General features: G+C 53.9%; 6 protein-coding genes across 6 annotated transcripts; 5 read left to right on the top strand and 1 right to left on the bottom strand.

Annotated features, from left to right (window-relative positions):
- Nucleotides 1-539: 539 nt before the first annotated feature.
- On the top strand, nt 540-2,769 carry NCS54_00511600 (MI domain-containing protein; the record flags this gene model as incomplete). Its single annotated transcript, XM_053150631.1, has 2 exons — nt 540-777; nt 827-2,769. The coding sequence occupies 2 exons, from the start codon at nt 540-542 to the stop codon at nt 2,767-2,769; spliced, it is 2,181 nt and encodes a 726-aa protein (XP_053006606.1).
- Nucleotides 2,770-3,461: 692 nt separating this feature from the next.
- Nucleotides 3,462-5,418, top strand: NCS54_00511500 (Dihydrolipoyl dehydrogenase; the record flags this gene model as incomplete). Its single annotated transcript, XM_053150630.1, has 5 exons — nt 3,462-3,613; nt 3,732-3,796; nt 3,861-3,940; nt 4,045-4,749; nt 4,801-5,418. Exons 1-5 carry the CDS (start codon nt 3,555-3,557, stop codon nt 5,416-5,418), a joined length of 1,527 nt encoding a protein of 508 aa, XP_053006605.1. The 5' UTR covers nt 3,462-3,554.
- Nucleotides 5,419-7,163: 1,745 nt separating this feature from the next.
- On the top strand, nt 7,164-8,984 carry NCS54_00511400 (Delta 8-(E)-sphingolipid desaturase; the record flags this gene model as incomplete). Its single annotated transcript, XM_053150629.1, has 2 exons — nt 7,164-7,396; nt 7,475-8,984. The coding sequence occupies 2 exons, from the start codon at nt 7,164-7,166 to the stop codon at nt 8,982-8,984; spliced, it is 1,743 nt and encodes a 580-aa protein (XP_053006604.1).
- Nucleotides 8,985-10,366: 1,382 nt separating this feature from the next.
- On the top strand, nt 10,367-13,745 carry NCS54_00511300 (Hypothetical protein; the record flags this gene model as incomplete). Its single annotated transcript, XM_053150628.1, has 9 exons — nt 10,367-10,434; nt 10,615-10,777; nt 10,896-11,063; nt 11,132-11,792; nt 11,860-12,764; nt 12,819-12,937; nt 12,993-13,072; nt 13,125-13,284; nt 13,397-13,745. The coding sequence occupies 9 exons, from the start codon at nt 10,367-10,369 to the stop codon at nt 13,743-13,745; spliced, it is 2,673 nt and encodes an 890-aa protein (XP_053006603.1).
- A 129-nt stretch (nt 13,746-13,874) lies between these two features.
- Nucleotides 13,875-14,792, bottom strand: NCS54_00511200 (Hypothetical protein; the record flags this gene model as incomplete). The annotated part of the gene is made up of 1 exon (XM_053150627.1): nt 13,875-14,792. One exon carries the CDS (start codon nt 14,790-14,792, stop codon nt 13,875-13,877), a length of 918 nt encoding a protein of 305 aa, XP_053006602.1.
- A 768-nt stretch (nt 14,793-15,560) lies between these two features.
- NCS54_00511100 (J domain-containing protein) lies at nt 15,561-17,160 on the top strand (the record flags this gene model as incomplete). Its single annotated transcript, XM_053150626.1, has 2 exons — nt 15,561-16,544; nt 16,597-17,160. 2 exons carry the CDS (start codon nt 15,561-15,563, stop codon nt 17,158-17,160), a joined length of 1,548 nt encoding a protein of 515 aa, XP_053006601.1.
- Nucleotides 17,161-17,894: the final 734 nt, after the last annotated feature.

The raw sequence follows: 17,894 nt of genomic DNA, 5'->3' as shown, positions 1-17,894 counted from the left end.
GCAAGTCAAGACAAAACAAAACAAGAATCGACACGACAATCTTTGTACATCAAATAATGTTCTGACTATAGAGTATCTATTACATTATTTTAAAATTCTTTATGTAAAATATCTGATCATATAACACTGGATATTTAACAAGAGGTAGACGTGCTGCGCTATTCTGGTGTCTCTTCTACAGCCTTTGAACCAGCTTCCAATATTGGTGTTGAAGTTGGCCCTGCGTCGCGCGCCCCACCTCATGCATTGAGTGGGGGGCAGCCTCTGAGCTCCTTGGTGCTTCTCAACTTTATTTTTTTTTTACAGAGAGAAAAAGTTGCGCCTCTCTTAGCATCATCATGACTACTTTCTCCATACTCCCACCTTCCTTCTCTCAGCATCATCGTAAAAATTTCCTTTAGCCTCCTCCTCGTATTGACTTATAATCATCACCGCACTTTCTCCGTCCTCCTCTCATTCTTTCCTTAGCATCATCATAACAACGTACCTTCCTCACCCTAATCGTCGTCTTCACCACCTCGCCGTTGGCAGAACACACCATGGAGCGCCTTTCAAAGTCCGCCCGTGAGCGGCTCGCCCAAGATGACGCAGAGATCAAGATGTATGAGCGAAAACTGGGCATCAAGGGGCGCAAATCCTCTCGCAAGGATGACGACGGTCTTGGGGAATTGCTGGGCGAAGACATGGACATGGACCAGAGTGACGAAGACTCAAAACGAAAGAGGGATGAGTACGAGACGTGGCTAGCCTCAAAGAGAAGGAAGTCAACACATCAGGGTAAGTTGGAGTTACAGACTACAAAGACGCAGACGCTAACTGGGAGCAGCCTCGGCGGATGACGATCTCGACCTGATGGATGAGGACGACGAGGACGACGAAGATGAAGAAGATGACGAGGGCGACGAAGACGATGAGGACGAAGATGGCGCAGATTTCGAAAACGATTCCTTCGGGGGCTTTAGTGACGATGAAGACGACGAGGAGGACGACGAGGAGGAAAACGATGAAGACAATGAGACCCCAGCTCAACCACGCCAACGCGAAAACCCTTACATCGCACCCACGACTGGAGTCACGGTTGCAAAATACGTCCCCCCTTCGCTTCGCAGGGCTACAGGCTCCGAAGAAGAGAACAAAAACCGACTACGAAAACTGGTTCAAGGTTTGATCAACCGACTGACAGACGACAACATCCTCTCTATTGTGCAGTCTGTCGAGGATCTATACCAAAAGAATGCCCGCGGTGACGTGACCGACATCATCACCGACGTTGTCATGGCGCAAATCTGTAATCCACAGAGCTTGACAGACCAGTTCTTGGTCACCACAGGTGGATTTTTGGCCGCTGTTTATCGGATCATTGGATCGAGTTTTGGTGGACATCTAATACGTCGGATGGTGGTTGACTTTAACGCCCATTATGAACAGGCCAGCAAGGACGTTAGCCCCGAGTCACCGATCCAGAAGGAACCTTCGAATATCCTATCCCTCCTCGCTCAGCTGTACTTTTTTGAGGTGGTCAGCTGCAAAATAATGTTCGATTACATGGAGAGGCTTTTGGGCGACCTCACAGAAATCAACGTCGAGTTGCTTCTGCGCATTTGTCGTATGGCGGGCCAACTTCTGAGGCGAGACGATCCGCAAGCGCTTAAGCACGTCTCTACCGCCCTCAACCAGTCTATTTCCAAGTCGGGCTACGACAACGTGTCGGTTCGCACAAAGATCATGGCCGACACTATCACCGATCTGAACAAACACAAAAAGAAGGCACGAGGCTTGGACTCCTCTGTCGTGTCGGAACGCGTGCAGCGTGTAAAGAAACGGTTGGGTGAGCTCAAGTCTCAATCGCGAAGGCTTGATGGTCTTGCGCCCATGGGTATGGGCCTCGTGGATATCGAGGGTGCAGATACAAGGGGCGAATGGTGGCTGGTTGGAGCCAGCGTTCCTGAAACCCTCCTCGATAAGAGTCGGAAGGGATCTGCTGCGGCGGCGGTAGATGCCGACTATGAATCGAGTGATTCTGAGGACATGGATATTGTCCTTCCAGACTTTCCTAAAAAGGCTCGGGAACAGGGTCTCAGGGGCAACGCGCAAATTGCCATCTTCACAGCTCTTATGACGGCATCAAACTATGAGCATGGCTACAAGCAGTTCGTCAACCTCCGACTTAAGAAGAACGATCAATTAGAGATTGCAAAGGTGCTGGTACAATGCGTGGGCAGCGAGATGGAGTACAACCCTTACTATGCACTTGTGGGAAGGCAAGCATGTTCAAGCAACAGCCGAATTAGATTCGCGATCCAGGACCGTCTTTGGAAGATATTCAGAAGCCTCGGCGAATCTCTTTTCGGAGAGGGCGCAGAAGAAGACGAGACGGCGGATGGCGAGCGGATGAAGGACGAGAGACGCCTTGGCAACATTGCGAATTTCTACGCGTCCCTCGTTGATGATGGAGTGTTGAGCATTGCTATCCTCAAACCCGTGGAGCTGCCTGAGGCGAACCGCTGGACCTCAGTGTTTGTGCAGTTATTCATCATTGCGCTCCTCAAGACATGTCGAAGTCGAGGCAACAGCGCCAAGGAGGATGCCAAGGTGGAGAAGATCTTTGGCGGTGCCCGAGAGCTGCCGGGCTTAGCAGCCGGAATCCATTGGATGCTACGGAAGAAGGTCCGGAAGACAAAGTTGGCCAGTGCCAAGGCGTTGAAGAAGCTGGAGGGCGTTCGGGAGAAGGCACAGGCTATTGTGCAAGCTGTAACAGTAGAGGGATGATTTCTCAAACAACCAAGACCGTTGTCTAGACATCAACGGATAGATATGATACCATTGCCTCGACATCGGACTGGCTGTCCAATTCCGATAAGGATGTTTCGCTACTCGGTAGAGCCCCCGGTATCAAGCGGCTCCATCCTCCGTAAACCGTCTATCGACGACGGCGGTGACGTCGATATCCCGAGGGCAATCAACCTCCGAAACCGGGTAGTAACGGGATACGCCGGGTTGTCGGTGATCGGAGGTTGTCCTTCCATGACGGCGGGCCAGTCGTTGGGGGGGCAATTGAGAGGTTTTGGGGAGGCGTTTCGGGGTTCGTTGGGACGAAATGCCCGAAATCCCAGGCATTGATTAGCCGACTTGATAGCTCCAGAGTTTGAAGGTGCACGGGACGTGCTGAGACGCTACAATCAGCAATGGACGGTCTCTCGGCCGGAGATACATGTCCAGGGGGCGGTGTTTTTTTTACAGAGCACGCGCAGCAGGTGAAGGGTGCTGTAAGTGGCCCCCTCACCGAGAAGCCAGCCAGTAGAGTGTACGTACCTGGCCACCCTCTCGGCTGGTCTGGGAAAAAAATTACCTGATGGGCGGGCTTCCCTTTGCCGAAGCTCCCTGTGTCTGTCCAGTGCCTGTGCGCCCGGCCGCCAAACTTGGACAGCGGGCGAGCTTTGTTGCGGCAACGATCCTCTCCCTCAACCTCAACTTCGCCCTTACCTCTTGTCGACTTTTTCCTCCTCCTCCTCCACAACCTATCCCCATTGCCTCTCCACACAACCTCCTCCAAGATGCTTTCCAGTCGCTTAATATCACGAGCCGTTGCTCGCCCTGCCTTCCAAAAGTCTACGTGAGTTTGCAGCGTCTTCTGGCGTCCTTGTAGAAGCTCCTAAAAACTGGCTTCTGTTGGGTCACCGACGAGGGGAAAAATGGCTCGTTGACTAACACTCGCTCTTCTTGCCTGACAGCCTCCCCGCCGTCGTCTCCTCGTCCTCTCTGTCGCGATGGAGCCGTGGATATGCCTCTGCATCTGGTGTGTTACCTCCGAGCTCGTCGGAGCTGGACCCGAACAGCTGTCGCTGACTGGAATTTCGCAGAGGAGAAGGATCTCGTCATCATCGGTGGCGGCGTGGCCGGCTACGTCGCTGCTATCAAGGCTGGCCAGGAGGGCATGAAGGTCGGTCGATTATCCTAGACCCGAGCTCCCAGCTCGGTACTCGGGCGAATGGGCAAGCGAACGGAACGGAATGGGCTGACAAGATCTCTTTCCCCCCGGTGTAGGTGACATGCATTGAGAAGCGCGGCACCCTTGGCGGTACCTGCTTGAACGTCGGCTGTATCCCCTCAAAATCGCTCCTCAACAACTCGCACCTCTACCACCAGATCCTCCACGACACCAAGAACCGCGGTATCGAGGTCGGCGATGTCAAGCTCAACCTGGCCAACTTCATGAAGGCCAAGGAGACTTCCGTCTCCGGCCTGACCAAGGGTATCGAGTTCCTCTTCAAGAAGAACGGCGTCGAGTACATCAAGGGCACCGGCTCTTTCGTCAACGAGAACGAGATCAAGGTCGACCTCAACGAGGGCGGCGAGACCAGTGTTCGCGGCAAGAACATCCTCATCGCCACCGGTTCCGAGGCCACCCCCTTCCCCGGTCTTGAGATTGACGAGAAGCGCGTCATCACCAGCACCGGTGCCATCGCCCTGGAGGAGATCCCCAAGACCATGACCGTCATTGGTGGTGGTATCATTGGTCTTGAGATGGCCTCCGTCTGGTCGCGACTTGGCACCAAGGTCACCATTGTCGAGTTCCTCGGCCAGATCGGTGGCCCCGGCATGGACACTGAGATCGCCAAGGCTGCCCAGAAGCTTCTCAAGAAGCAGGGTATGGAGTTCAAGCTCAACACCAAGGTCGTCAGCGGTGACAAGTCTGGTGAGCTGGTGAAGCTCGAGATCGATGCCGCCAAGGGTGGCAAGCCCGAGACCGTACGTACTAAAGATGTCTCTGACATAGGTCTGATACTAACAAGTCTGTAGATTGAGTCTGATGTCGTCCTCGTCGCCATCGGCCGACGACCTTACGTTGGTGGCCTCGGCCTCGAGAACATTGGCCTCGACACCGATGAGCGCGGCCGTGTTATCATCGACTCCGAGTACCGAACCAAGATCCCCCACATCCGATGTGTCGGTGATGTCACCTTCGGCCCCATGCTTGCCCACAAGGCCGAGGAGGAGGCTGTTGCTGTCGTCGAGTACATCAAGAAGGGTTACGGCCACGTTAACTACGGCGCCATCCCCTCGGTCATGTACACCCACCCCGAGGTCGCCTGGGTTGGCCAAAGCGAGCAGGACCTTAAGAGCCAGAACATCCCCTACCGAGTCGGCACCTTCCCCTTCGCTGCCAACTCCCGAGCCAAGACTAACCTCGACACTGACGGCCTGGTCAAGATGCTTGCCGACCCTGAGACTGACCGTCTCCTCGGTGTTCACATCATCGGCCCTAACGCCGGTGAGATGATTGCTGAGGGTACCCTGGCTCTGGAGTACGGCGCGTCCACTGAAGACATTGCCCGAACCTGCCACGCTCACCCCACGCTCGCCGAGGCTTTCAAGGAGGCCGCCATGAACACTCACTCCCAGGCTATCCACTTCTAAGCTCTGGCATGATGGATGGGGGTTGGTCGTATAGGTAGCTGACTGCCAATGGCAGCATCAGCAGGACTCCTTCGCGTCCCTTGCGGCGGGAGACGGACACTCTTGAAATGCATAGACAGCATAGGGCGTCTGTAGTCGCCGATAGCATGAACAAAAAATAACAAAGGGCCAAAGAGGCGGGACTGCGTGAGCGGGATAGAGCCGAGGCGTCTCGGACTCTGGATTGTGTAAACTAGTAATATTTTCGCTTTATCCAAGCATGATGAATGGAAACCACGAGACAGAACCAGTGGGCTGTGCTTAGACAACTTGTCCCTCTTGTGAAACAATTGAAGGTTAGAAACTGTTTATGTCATATGAAGAGAGCATGCTTTCGCCCCCTATTGCGTTTGACAGGGAGCCAGGGACAGTCGTTCTGAAGGAGCAGCCTTGGTGGCCTTCCACTCTTGGGGTTGCTCCGTGAGGTTCCTTGAATGTCGCGTTGATATTGGATCAAAGACAGCTGCTTTTACCGCCAATTCCTCATCGTATGTTCAAGCAGAGTTATAAACCCGGAATACAACCTCAACGGCAATCAGCCTCTGTATTTGATACTCTGTTCCGAACCAGGGAGTCTACTCTTTAACAGATGGCACCGGATCCAAGAGGTTCCGAAGGGGCTCATGTCGGCCCGCATGTCAGCCAAATCAGCCCATCTCGAGGGTAAAGCCGTGGATTTAACTGGCAGCACCCCACAGAACGGCAGATCCAGCAGTCGGGTTGGCCAATTGGAGTAGGGCGAGTTGAAGTTTGATCAGAGGAGTGTACAATGAGGGAGGATGGAAGCATTGCTGCCAGCTGAATTGGCAACTGGCATGCAATTGTCGCCTGCATGCTTCTCCATATATCACTCTCACAACCTCCAATTGATGCTCAGAGGTTTTGTATATGTGTACTTCCATATCCGTAACGGACTTTTAGACGGAGTCCGAGGCGCTTACCTACCTGCTCCGCGGCACTCACCGGGGAAGCTTGGGTTGCGTTCCAATCCAATTGGGACAACGATTTGCTTTTCGGCATGCGCATCTCGTCAGGGTTCAACTCATGAAAACAGCAGCCTGGCGGCGATTGCGCGTCTCAATCAAACATCGAGTTCCCTGAAACAGCTGTCTATCCAATTGACATGGAACGAATCTGGGTGCCTGGCCCGGGAGATTGAAGATGTGTAAGATGGAGGCTCGTGTTCGTAGTTTAAGGGCGCTGTCACATGGAGGGGAGGCTCTTTCAGGGACCCGGAACTTAGGTGCCCCACGCCCTGTGGCGGGGTGTGTGCCCCCTGCGCCCCGCCGTTGCAGGTGCCAGCTTGCTGTGCTTGCCCAGTTTTCCAGCATTTCGTAGGGGAAGGAGCGAGGGGGATCGGGCCATCCTGCGCCACCCGCCCTCTCCACCACTGCCGGCGCTGGAACTCGACACGCACCTCAACGAAAATGGGAAAGATGCGGTGAATTGAGCCGCTGTTGATTTGCAGCAACCTCGATTTTCCATCTACCCCGGGAGCCCCCCTTCTTTTTAAACTTGCGATCTCCTCCCACCTCTTTCTTTCTTTAGACGGTCGTTAGTCTTGGATAGGCTATACATTTTTTTTTTTTTTTTAGACTAGGAGCCAATTGTTGCAAGCAATTCCTTTCTGCGTGCTTCTCTGCTTTTTGTTCTTTTGTTCTGGGCTATCTGGCTTCCTCTCTGTCGCTTCCATCCATCTTATCGCGATGGCTCCCAGCACCATCGTTACGGGCCTGCCCCCGCCGGCTGGCAAGGGACCCAGCAGGGAGCTGAAGCTTATGAGTCGAGACGAGATCGAAGCCTTGATCGCAGAAGGTCGCAAGATCGTCATCTTTCACCAGCAGGTTCTCAAGGTTGATCCATGGCTGCCATATCATCCTGGTGGTGATAAGTCCATGCTTCACATGGTTGGAAGGGATGCCTCCGATGAGATGGATTCGTACGTCGACCTCCCCATCGCCAATTGACAATTGGTTCACAGCATTGATATTGAGACTGACTGCGTTGTGTCCTGTAGCCTTCACTCATTCGAAGCCCGTCAGCAGATGTTGCGCTACCGCATCGGTCGCATTGAAGGTCCCTGGACCAACTTTGTGCCCCCTATCCAGGGCGGCACCTTCCGCACGCGCGAAGAGATTGAGAAGGCCGCCGAGGACCACGAAGCTCACAAGGATACTTCATCAAGCGCACCCTCTTCCCGTGTGCCCTCCCCAGTCTTCGATGACGACGACACCCAAGGCCTCCGACAGCGACCCAGTAGCAAGGATAAGAAGGGGGCTAGGGCGCCCTCGGTATCGTCAGCTTCAACAGTGGACGAAACGGAGATGGATGGCATGTCGTACCTGGATACCATCACTCGGGAGCACATCTCCCTCGACCTCGACAAGTACCCGACCCCTGACGAGGAGACTCAGGCTCATATCAACGTCAAGTATCGCGAACTTCACCAACAGATCTACGATGAGGGGCTTTATGATTGCAACTATTGGGCGTACGGAAGGGAATGTTGTCGCTACTTTGGCTTGTTCACTGGGTCGATGCTTTGTCTTCGCTATGAATGGTATACTCTCAGCGCTTTTCTGATGGGTGCCATGTGGCATCAGCTCGTGTTTACGGCCCACGACGCTGGCCACATGGGCATCACTCACAACTTTCACGTCGATACCTGCATTGGTATCATGATTGCCGACTTTATTGGAGGTCTGTCCATGGGCTGGTGGAAGCGCAACCACAACGTCCACCACATCGTCACCAACGCCCCTGAGCACGACCCGGATATCGAGCACATGCCTCTCTTTGCCGTCTCTCACCGTTTCCTCGGAAGCTTGACATCCACCTACTATGAGCGAGTCATGAGCTACGATGCTGTGGCAAAGGTCCTCCTACGAATCCAGTCCTGGACTTACTATCCCTTCCTTGCATTTGGTCGCTTCAACCTGTACCGCTTGTCTTGGGACTTTCTCATCATGCGCCGTGGCCCAACCAAGGGCCCCGCGTGGTGGCATTGGTGGCTCGAGGTTGCTGGCCAGATCTTCTTCTGGATCTGGTTCGGCTACGGCATTATCTACAAGACACTGCCTGACAACTGGACGCGTTTCGTCTATATCATGGTCAGTCACATCACTCAGTCGCCGCTCCACCTTCAGATCGTGCTGTCTCACTTTGCCATGAGCACCGCCGATCTGGGACCTCAGGAGTCGTTTGCCCAGAAGATGCTGCGAACAACCATGGACGTTGACTGCCCTGAGTGGCTCGACTTCTTCCACGGTGGCCTTCAGTTCCAGGTCATCCACCATCTCTTCCCCCGTGTGCCTCGACACAACCTACGCGCCACGCAGAAGCTGGTGCAGGAGTTCTGCAACGAGGTCAACATCCCGTATGCGCTGTATGGATTCGCCAACAGCAACAAGCAGGTCATTGGAAGGCTGTCTGAGGTGTCGAGGCAGGCTGCGATCCTGGCAAAGTGCCAGCAGACCATCACTCGCAGCGGTGACTTTTCCGGTCATGGACATGGCCATCACCACTAGGTGAATCAAGACGTAGACTGGACTTTGGCTGTATATATTAACCAGTCTATGCTTCCTTGCGAACGGCTTTGACCAAAAGTTTAGATTTCTAGCCCAACTACTTTGTCGATGTTGGGCTTTGCTGGATAGATGAATTGATGAGGATATGATCAAACAACCGGCAATGACCCCCTGTGAAGGCGATCGTGATGAACAGCTGTCGATTGATTTGATGGACATTGTACGGCAATTTAAAAGCCTGGGTCGGAAGTAACCCTCGTCTTGTGCGATTCAAAGGCGGCCACCGGTTTCTTAGAGCAGTTCTTGAGAGTGAGACAAGACCGGACTTTAAGGCGTTCTGGACTTGCTTGTGCAATCAACAGTAAGACTCATATCTGAACGACAATGCCAGTGATTGCATCGGCATATGCATAAAGGAAGCACTATGATTAGCATCATCGGGATGGACGCCGCATCGATGGTCGACTGTCAGATAGCCGGCCCTCCATGAACCCCCCTTGATGATCCCCGTGACGGCTCCCGCGCCTGTTCGTTCGTCGAGTGGTGGACTGGGTGCGGGAGATGGGCGGTTTTGAGGCTTCAACGGTCCGCGCATGAGACCGGGCTTGCCGCCCATCACATGGGCGCGCCGTGGTAGCCTGAGTGACGTCGATGTGTCGCACGCAAGGCGATGGGGGGTGGGCTCGGAAGCCTGGAGTGTCGTGTGTGGGTGGACGCATGCGGGTTTTCGGGTGCGGCATGTGGTTTCTTTCACTGTGTTTTTTGTAGTTGTATTTGTCTTTGTCGCTGCCCTGGGCATCATGGACGGGAGATGAGCCGGAAGCGGGAGGTCTTGAATCTGGACTTGGAGTAGAGAAGAGGGGTTGAGATGGATGGTGAAAGAGGTTGGTGCCATCAGAAACGGGTCTATAGATGGAGCTGTCTGTTCGAGTCACCAAGTGACTCTTTGCTTACTCATAACTATAGCTGTCTATATATCCTAATCTCAAGCTTCATCCAGTTCTGACGTCGTGCAACTGAAGCCCGGAAGTTGGAAGCGTTCGTGCGTCACAGGCACAAGTCTAGAGGTGGGCACCTAAGGTCAAGAGTGTCCGTGGCTCGTGGGGCATCAGTGGGGTTTGGACTCCCTGACGGCTCCTGCCTTACAGTGCGTGTCGCCCAAGCGGTGGCTCACCTACTCTCATCCGAAACGAACCAACCAACCTGGAACCTAATCTTTTCGACTACAGCTCTCTCTTCAACTTGAACCATCTATCCTTCTATCGCTCCCCGTCCTCCAAACGCTCTTTCATCGGAAGGTCACGTACGGGCACGTTCTCTAAACCCCAGGTCGCAGGTCACCGTCGTCGCGTTTGAGCGGACGATGTGAAAGAGCTGCAGCTATGGATGCCAACATACAGCGGGCCCTGAATGATAAGCTCTACGACAAGCGCAAGATTGGCGCCCTCGAGTATGTGCCGCCCCCCTTTCAACCCCGGTTGTCACCTTGGGCTTTGGATATCTCGTGGTTCAGTTTGGCCAGCTTGTCTTGTCAAGCTCCGCTTCTCTTTTCCTGTGGGAGAATACGCCATAGCCCAACTCGCTACCTACCCCCTGTCATAGTACTTGACCGTTGACCACCGCCTTACAGCCTTGAGCGCGTCATCCGGGAGCTCGTGAGCGTAAAAGACTATCAGCGCGTTCACGATATTCTCGAGCAGCTCTGCAATGACTACGCCTACGCGGTACACCAGCCGCATGCGAGGAACGGTGGTTTGATCGGCTTGGCAGCCGCTGCCATTGCACTAGGTCCAGTATGTTTCAACCCCCTCGACGCTGACCACTATATACCTGCCGTCCATATTGGCAAGCCTAAAAGAATATGCATCACTGTGTCTTACTTTTTTTTCGTCTGTCTAACCTCAACTCCAGGAACTTCCTCGGTATCTGGCCAAGATCGTCCCCCCTGTGTTAGCTTGCTTCACCGATCAGGATGCTAGGGTGAGGTACTATGCCTGTGAGGCTATGTATAATATCGCCAAGGTTGCAAAGGGTGAGATTCTGGTCTATTTTAATAGCATCTTTGATCAGCTCTGCAAGGTACGCACCCTTTTTTCAAGGTGGTCAATAAGTTCACGGCAAGCTTACATGATTCCCCTCTCTTCTAGCTCGGCGCGGATTCAGAGCTGTCTGTCAAGAATGGTGCAGAGTTGCTGGACCGCCTAATTAAAGACATCGTATCCGAGTCTGCTTCTTCCTATGTGTCGATTTTGGAGGCACCCCCCAGCTTTGACGGCGATGACAAGGTGTCATTGACCGACGACACTCACTTACCAACAGCCTTCTCCCTCACACGGTTTATTCCCCTACTGAAAGAACGCATTTGGGTCCTCAACCCCTTTACCCGCCAATTCCTTGTCGGCTGGATCACTCTCCTTGATTCTATCCCTGATCTCGAGCTCGTCACATTTTTGCCCGACTTTCTTGGAGGCCTCCTTAAGTTCTTGTCAGACCAGAACGCAGATGTGCGGGCTGCCACTCAGACTTGTCTGGATAAGTTCCTCAATGAGATCAAGCGCATCTCTCGCATCAAGAAGGGAATTCTGGAGAGCAAGAGGTCCAAGGAAGGTGCCAAGCGGAAAAGGCAGGATTCCTTCGACAGCGAGTCCATCAACCCAGAGCTCGAGGAAGGGGATGAGATTGACTCGGAGGCTGCCAACGACGATGACGAAGATAGCAGCGGGGAGGACTGGATCCCAGGCCAAGACGTCGAGATCAATTACAAGGAGATCCTAGAGATCCTGACAGCTACACTGGATTCCCCCTTAGGTTGGTTGACTCTCCTCTCCTTGTGGTACTAGAACGACCCTTTCCGCTATTGCTAACACCCCAACAGAAGAGGATTGCCTCCTAGAATCCCTGCGATGGGTTGTGCAGTTTCTAGACATTTGTCCCGAGGAGGTTCTACCTTTCACGCCCAAGATCCTTGCCCATATGCTCCCGGCGATGGCCAGTACCAAAGAAACAATCCACCAAGCAGCGACAAGAGTCAACACCTGCTTGATGGACTATGTTGTCTCACTCTCAGACGACTCTGAGTTGAGTCGCCCGAATCCGGTCCAGGCTCATCACTTTTCAGCCCCAAGACTTCCTATTCCCGGAGAGAAGGTCGATGGAAGCAATAGCAATCGAGTGTCCCTGTCGAGCTCTCGAGATCTTGACCTTCGAAGCCCAACCCCAGGCCAAGGCCGCTCAATATCAACTCCAGCCAACATCAACGCGACCCAGACGCAAGCTGACCTAGATTACGCCGCGGCCGTCAACTCACTGACCCTACTTTTCCTCAACGATCATGAAGCAACTCGAGTGGCTGCCCTGACATGGCTTATCATGCTACACAGGAAAGCTCCCAGAAAGGTCTTGGCCTTCAACGATGGCACGTTTCCTGCGTTGCTCAAGACACTGTCTGATCCCTCGGATGCGGTGGTCACCAAGGACTTGCAACTCCTGTCACAGATCTCTCGGAACACAGAAGACGACTACTTTGCCAATTTCATGGTCAATCTTCTGCAGCTCTTCTCCACGGACCGCAAGCTTCTCGAGACCAGGGGCAACCTCATCATTCGTCAACTATGCTTGAGCCTGAGCCCAGAGAGGATATACAGGACTCTGGCAGACTGCATTGAGAAGGAGGAAGATGTCGAGTTTGCAAGCATAATGGTGCAGAACCTCAACAACAATCTCATCACAGCTCCTCAGTTGGCCGATGTTCGAAAGAGACTACGGAATTTGGAGACGAAGGTACGTGAATACTGTAGATAATGTGCCTGGTAACAAGACTAACAAAGTTCTTAGGACGGCCAGACACTTTTCGTGGCATTGTTCAGATCATGGTGTTACAACGCTGTAGCTACCTTTTCTTTATGCTTGCTAGCCCAGGCATACGAACAAGCATACAATTTGCTACAGATTTTGTGCGTCAAAGGCCCTGTCCCGGAAACCTGGATGATACTAACGACTTGTCTGTAGTGGTGAATTGGATATGACAGTCAATATGCTTATTCAGGTTGACAAACTAGTCCAGTTGATCGAGTCACCAGTCTTTACCTGTAAGTTTGCACATCGAGTATATGGTAATCGACAAGCTAACTAGTTGTCTAGATCTCCGCCTGCAGTTGTTAGAGCCAGAGAAGTATCCGTACTTGTACAAGTGCATGTACGGCATCTTGATGCTTCTTCCGCAATCCTCGGCGTTTGCCGCTCTGAAGAACCGTCTCAATAGCGTCAGCTCTATTGGTTATCTACACGTGGCGCCTCGAACGTGAGTTACATGTTGATTTCTTCTACCTTACTAGTAGTGGATGCCAATGTTATGGCATCCGCAAGCCCCTTATCCCACCCTAACTACCTCTATCATGCTAACCAGTATCTAGATCGACAAGTTCGAGTACGTCTAATTTCGACAGGGCGAACCGGCTCAAGAGCAGGGAAGATGGCAACATTCGATGGGTTGAACTCTTGGAGAAGTTCCGTAGCGTCCAGGAACGAGCTCGACGGGCGCAGAGGCAAAACATGGACGGAGAGGAGATACCATCCATGGGAGTGAGTGAACTTCGCATCGGTGACGGCTCAATGGACCCCAAAGGGAAGGATACGCGCGCCGCGGCACCTCAGAAGGAGCCGACGCCCGCTCCACCGGTGCCAGTCAAGAGGACGACGTTGGGCAGGCAGTTTGGGCGACTGGGTGGCGCGGTGGCAGGGAAAGGCCGACGAAACCAATAGCGACCGGTTTGATTTTGGAGGCGCAGCGCATCTGCTTGGGTTTTCATCATGTCGGGACCAGAACGATCCACCGCACGGCGTTTCGAGGCTCGTTAATGTATAGTATCTAAGAAGCAATGGCAACAAACTTCAGCGTCGTCTCTTCACAGGGCTCTCGCGTTCCACCAGGCCCTCAAAGACAGCATCACGTTGGGATGTGATGGAACGAAGTTGACCTCGAAGGTCTTCAAGCTCGGATCTTGCCATATCAGGGTTGCTGGGTAGACCCTGGAAGGAGGCCAATTGTAGATCAAGCTCCTTTTTGCGAGCTAGCACAGCAAGATATTCTTGCTCATCACGGGCAAGGTCAGCGATGGTGGGATGGGAAGAATCAGTGCTAGCAGCAAGGGCGGCGACACGATCCTGTAGCTCAGGTAGCTTGGCAGATAGCGCCTTGACTTTGCGCTGGATTTCTAGGTTCTGCTTGGCCAGTTGGATTGGGGGCTGATAGTCGTCGTTTTGAAGCTCGCGCAAGAGATCATTTATACGGGCCGCCTCGGCATCAATGTGTTGATGGAGAATCTCGACGCGAGCCTTCATCTGCTCCGTGTCATATATGGTCGATTGCAGCTCGCACATGCGACGGCCCAACGTCTCGGGCTCTGGAAAGGCGACGCCGAGTTGGAGGGCCATATGTGCCATGGCGTCGAGGGCGGTATGCCCGTCGGGGGGTAGGTTGTGCTGCACGGCGTCGAGCAAGCCTTCTCTTAGAGGTCGTGTACCATTGCTGGCTTTGGATTCGGATTCTTTAAGCTCTTGCAGGGCAGCAGCCTCAGATTTGGCAAGTAAGCTGCGCTCTTCGTCGGCGGCTTCGTTGGTGGAGGCGAGGGCTAGGAGAGCTTTGAGTGTGTCGTTGTTGCGCTCGAAGGAAGGCACGGGGCGCGGGTGAAACTTGGAGGAGAGCCAGGCGTCGACGTAGGACCAGTCCCGGGCGGTGGAGGCGGCGATACGAGCGACGGAGGGAGAGAAGATGGCGGAATCCTGACCGAGGAGATGATGGTGGGCCATCGTGTCGGTGGTCTTTTGGAAGGAAGAACAAGGTGGTTCTTTGTTTGAATTTAGAATTGCTGCGTGTTGACAAGAGGAGCTATTGCGGTGTATCACCAGGTTTGTTAATCGGGCAACCCTTTGGTGTTGAGATGAAAGAGAGGCTGCAGTTGCAGTGCAGGTGCAGAGAGTGTGACGCCACAAGCGACCTGGCTGCAGGCGCTGACTGGCTTGTCAGCCAGCGGCAACCTTGCACCTGGCGGCCCCTAAACGCAGGCAAGGACACGGTCCCTGGGCCCTGTCTCGGCCCCGCCAAATGGGTAGCGCCCGCCGCTAATTCCAACAGGAACTCGGAGGCTGCGCCGCATTCCATGTTGAGCCTGCTAGCGTGGTACTTGTGGCCACGTGTAGCTGTCGGCGGGTGGCCGGGTATCTGATTGACAGAGGAACCCCGGAATGTCAAAAGGACAGCGTGGGCCCTTCAGCCTCGAACGTCGCCCATCCCCGGCCGGGCTGATGCAGTTTCTATTTACTTGGCCTTGTTGGTGAGTCGACCAACTTGTCCTCTTTCTTTCTCTCTGTCTTTTGTCGTTGGCGTCGTCTGCTTCACCTATTTGCATTCTTTAGAGAAGCTCGCCTACCCGCAGCCTACGCAATCGTTGCCGACGTATTAATTTATCGCCGGTCATTGCGTCAACCACTTGGAAGCACCACCGTCGCTAACATCATCGTTTTCGATTTGTCCCTCGATTCCTGCACCGACAATTCGCCTCGACAACAGCAACCGACATGTATCTCAATCTCGCGGTAGTGGCCTTGGCCGCTACTACTCTGCTCGCTCCCGCAGCCGCTCTCTCGCCTCAGGATGTCCCGGCCGATCTCCCAGTCTCGCATCTGCTCTCCTCGGCCCAGGAGCATCTGTCCCGCGGCGAGACGAGCGAGGCCCTGATCTACTACGACGCCGCCATCGCTCGCGACCCAACAAACTACCTGACCCTCTTCAAGAGGGCCACGGCCTACCTTTCCATCGGCAGGACCACGCAGGCGACCGACGACTTCAACAGGGTGCTGACCCTCAAGCCTGGGTTTGAGGGTGCCCATTTGCAGCTTGCCCGGCTCCGGGGAAGGTCCGGCGACTGGGACATCGCGAAGAACGAGTACCGCTCTGCCGGCCTGGCACCCGACTCCGCGGAGGTGAAGGAGCTCGAGGAGGCGAAACTGGCTGCGGCACTGGCGACTATGGCTGAGAAGGCCCAGAAGTGGGAAGAGTGTGTCAAAGCCTCCAGCAATGCTATTAAAATTGCCAGTCGCTCCGCTCACCTTCGTGAGCTCCGAGCCCACTGCCGCTTCGAGCACGGCGATGTTGAGGAGGGTCTCAGCGATCTGCGACATGTGCTGCATCTGAGGCCCGGAGACATCTCTCCCCATGTCGTCATCTCGGCAACCTCGTTTTACGGCCTGGGCGATATGGAGAGTGGTATCGGGCAGATCAAGAAGTGTCTTCAGTCCGACCCAGACTCCAAGGTCTGCAAGAAGCTGCACAAGCAGGAGAAGAAGGTTGAGAAGGCGTACAAGAAGATCCAGGGCCAACTGAGCCGGGGACAGCCCACTACGGCAGGAAGGTCGTTGGTCGGCACTGCTGACGAGCCCGGTCTGCTTCCCGAAGTTCGCAAGCAGATGGAGGCGCTGGTTGAGAATAAGAGCATCCCCAAGACGGCTCGATCACCACTAGTAGAGGAGTTGGTTGAGTTGACTTGTCAAGCGTACACCGAGGTGAGCATCTAGCCCCCTTTAACCTATCAACGTTGCTAATCTGTCATTGCAGTCGAGCCACAGGGATGCCGCCAAGTACTGCGAGGAATCACTCAAGCTGAACGCCGACTCCTTCTGGGGTATGCTTCACCACGCCAAGATCCAGCTCAAGAAGGAACTGTACGAGGCTGCCATCGAGACCCTCCAGAAGGCCTCTGAGCTGCGCCCCGATCGTCGAGACAAGGTCAACCCCATCCTCGAAAAAGCACAGATTGCCCTCAAGCGCAGCAAGTCCAAGGACTACTACAAGGTCCTCGGCGTGGCCAACGACGCCGACGAGCGCCAGATCAAGTCAGCCTACCGCAAGCAGTCCAAGATCTTCCACCCGGACAAGGCAGCCAAGCAGGGCATCCCCAAGGAGGAGGCCGAGAAGAAGATGGCGAGCATCAATGAGGCGTATGAGGTGCTCAGCGATCCGGAGCTGCGCGCGCGCTTCGATCGGGGTGATGACCCCAACTCGCAGGAGAGGCCTGGAGGTTTTGGACAAGGCAATCCCTTTGGAAACGGTCATCAGTTCATGTTCCAGCAGGGCGGAGGTCCCAACATCAAGTTCCAGTACGGAGGTTTTGGTTTTTAGAGCAACTACACATGTCCAGTAGGACGGGCGTTTTCGACAAGGAGAAAAAGATGCGAGCCAAGACGGGGGAGAATCGAACCGACGGGATAATTCTTACGTGGGTTCGCTCTGCCCAAGATCAAGAGTGGGAGAAGCTCCACTGGCGCATCTGGTGTTTATGGTGTCGGAGTTTTTTTCTTCTTCTTCATCGTTCATAGGACTGCAAATACAAAGCCACACAGAGCTATACGCAACAGCGGAATCAATCCCAAGAAAAGTTGACAAATCTTGCTGCTTACCATCCACCCGGAGATCTGTGAGTCGGACATCAACGGCCTAGCGTTGAATCTTGGGATAGTGGCGTTTTGCCTCCCGGACGTCGGTACCACCGAAGTCGGCGCCGAAGCGACATCGCTGCCGATGATCGCTACATGTGACGATGAGTGTATTCCAAATAGAGTCACAATGCCGCCGGTACAACATTCATTCACTGGACCAGAAAGATTTGAGGGCATATTCAAAAAGGCCAATGCCGACCAAAGCGCCTTGCAAGGTGAGTGCGCACTGCTGTATCTTGACATCAAATATTACCAGTAACATATCATGACACTCCCTCCACCATCTCATCTAGCCTCCAAGAGCAAAGACGTGCCTCTTTTCCTTCCCTTCCATGCCCCTCCTTTTCCATAATGCCGTCAATGCCCCTGTTTGTCGTGTAAGATTTGGAGATTTTTTTTTTTATATACACGTCCGAC

The sequence above is a fragment of the Fusarium falciforme genome, chromosome 4 (assembly GCF_026873545.1).
Source record: "Fusarium falciforme chromosome 4, complete sequence".
Classification (NCBI taxonomy): Eukaryota; Fungi; Ascomycota; class Sordariomycetes; order Hypocreales; family Nectriaceae; genus Fusarium; species Fusarium falciforme.
This window is presented reverse-complemented; position numbering and strand designations above follow the sequence as displayed.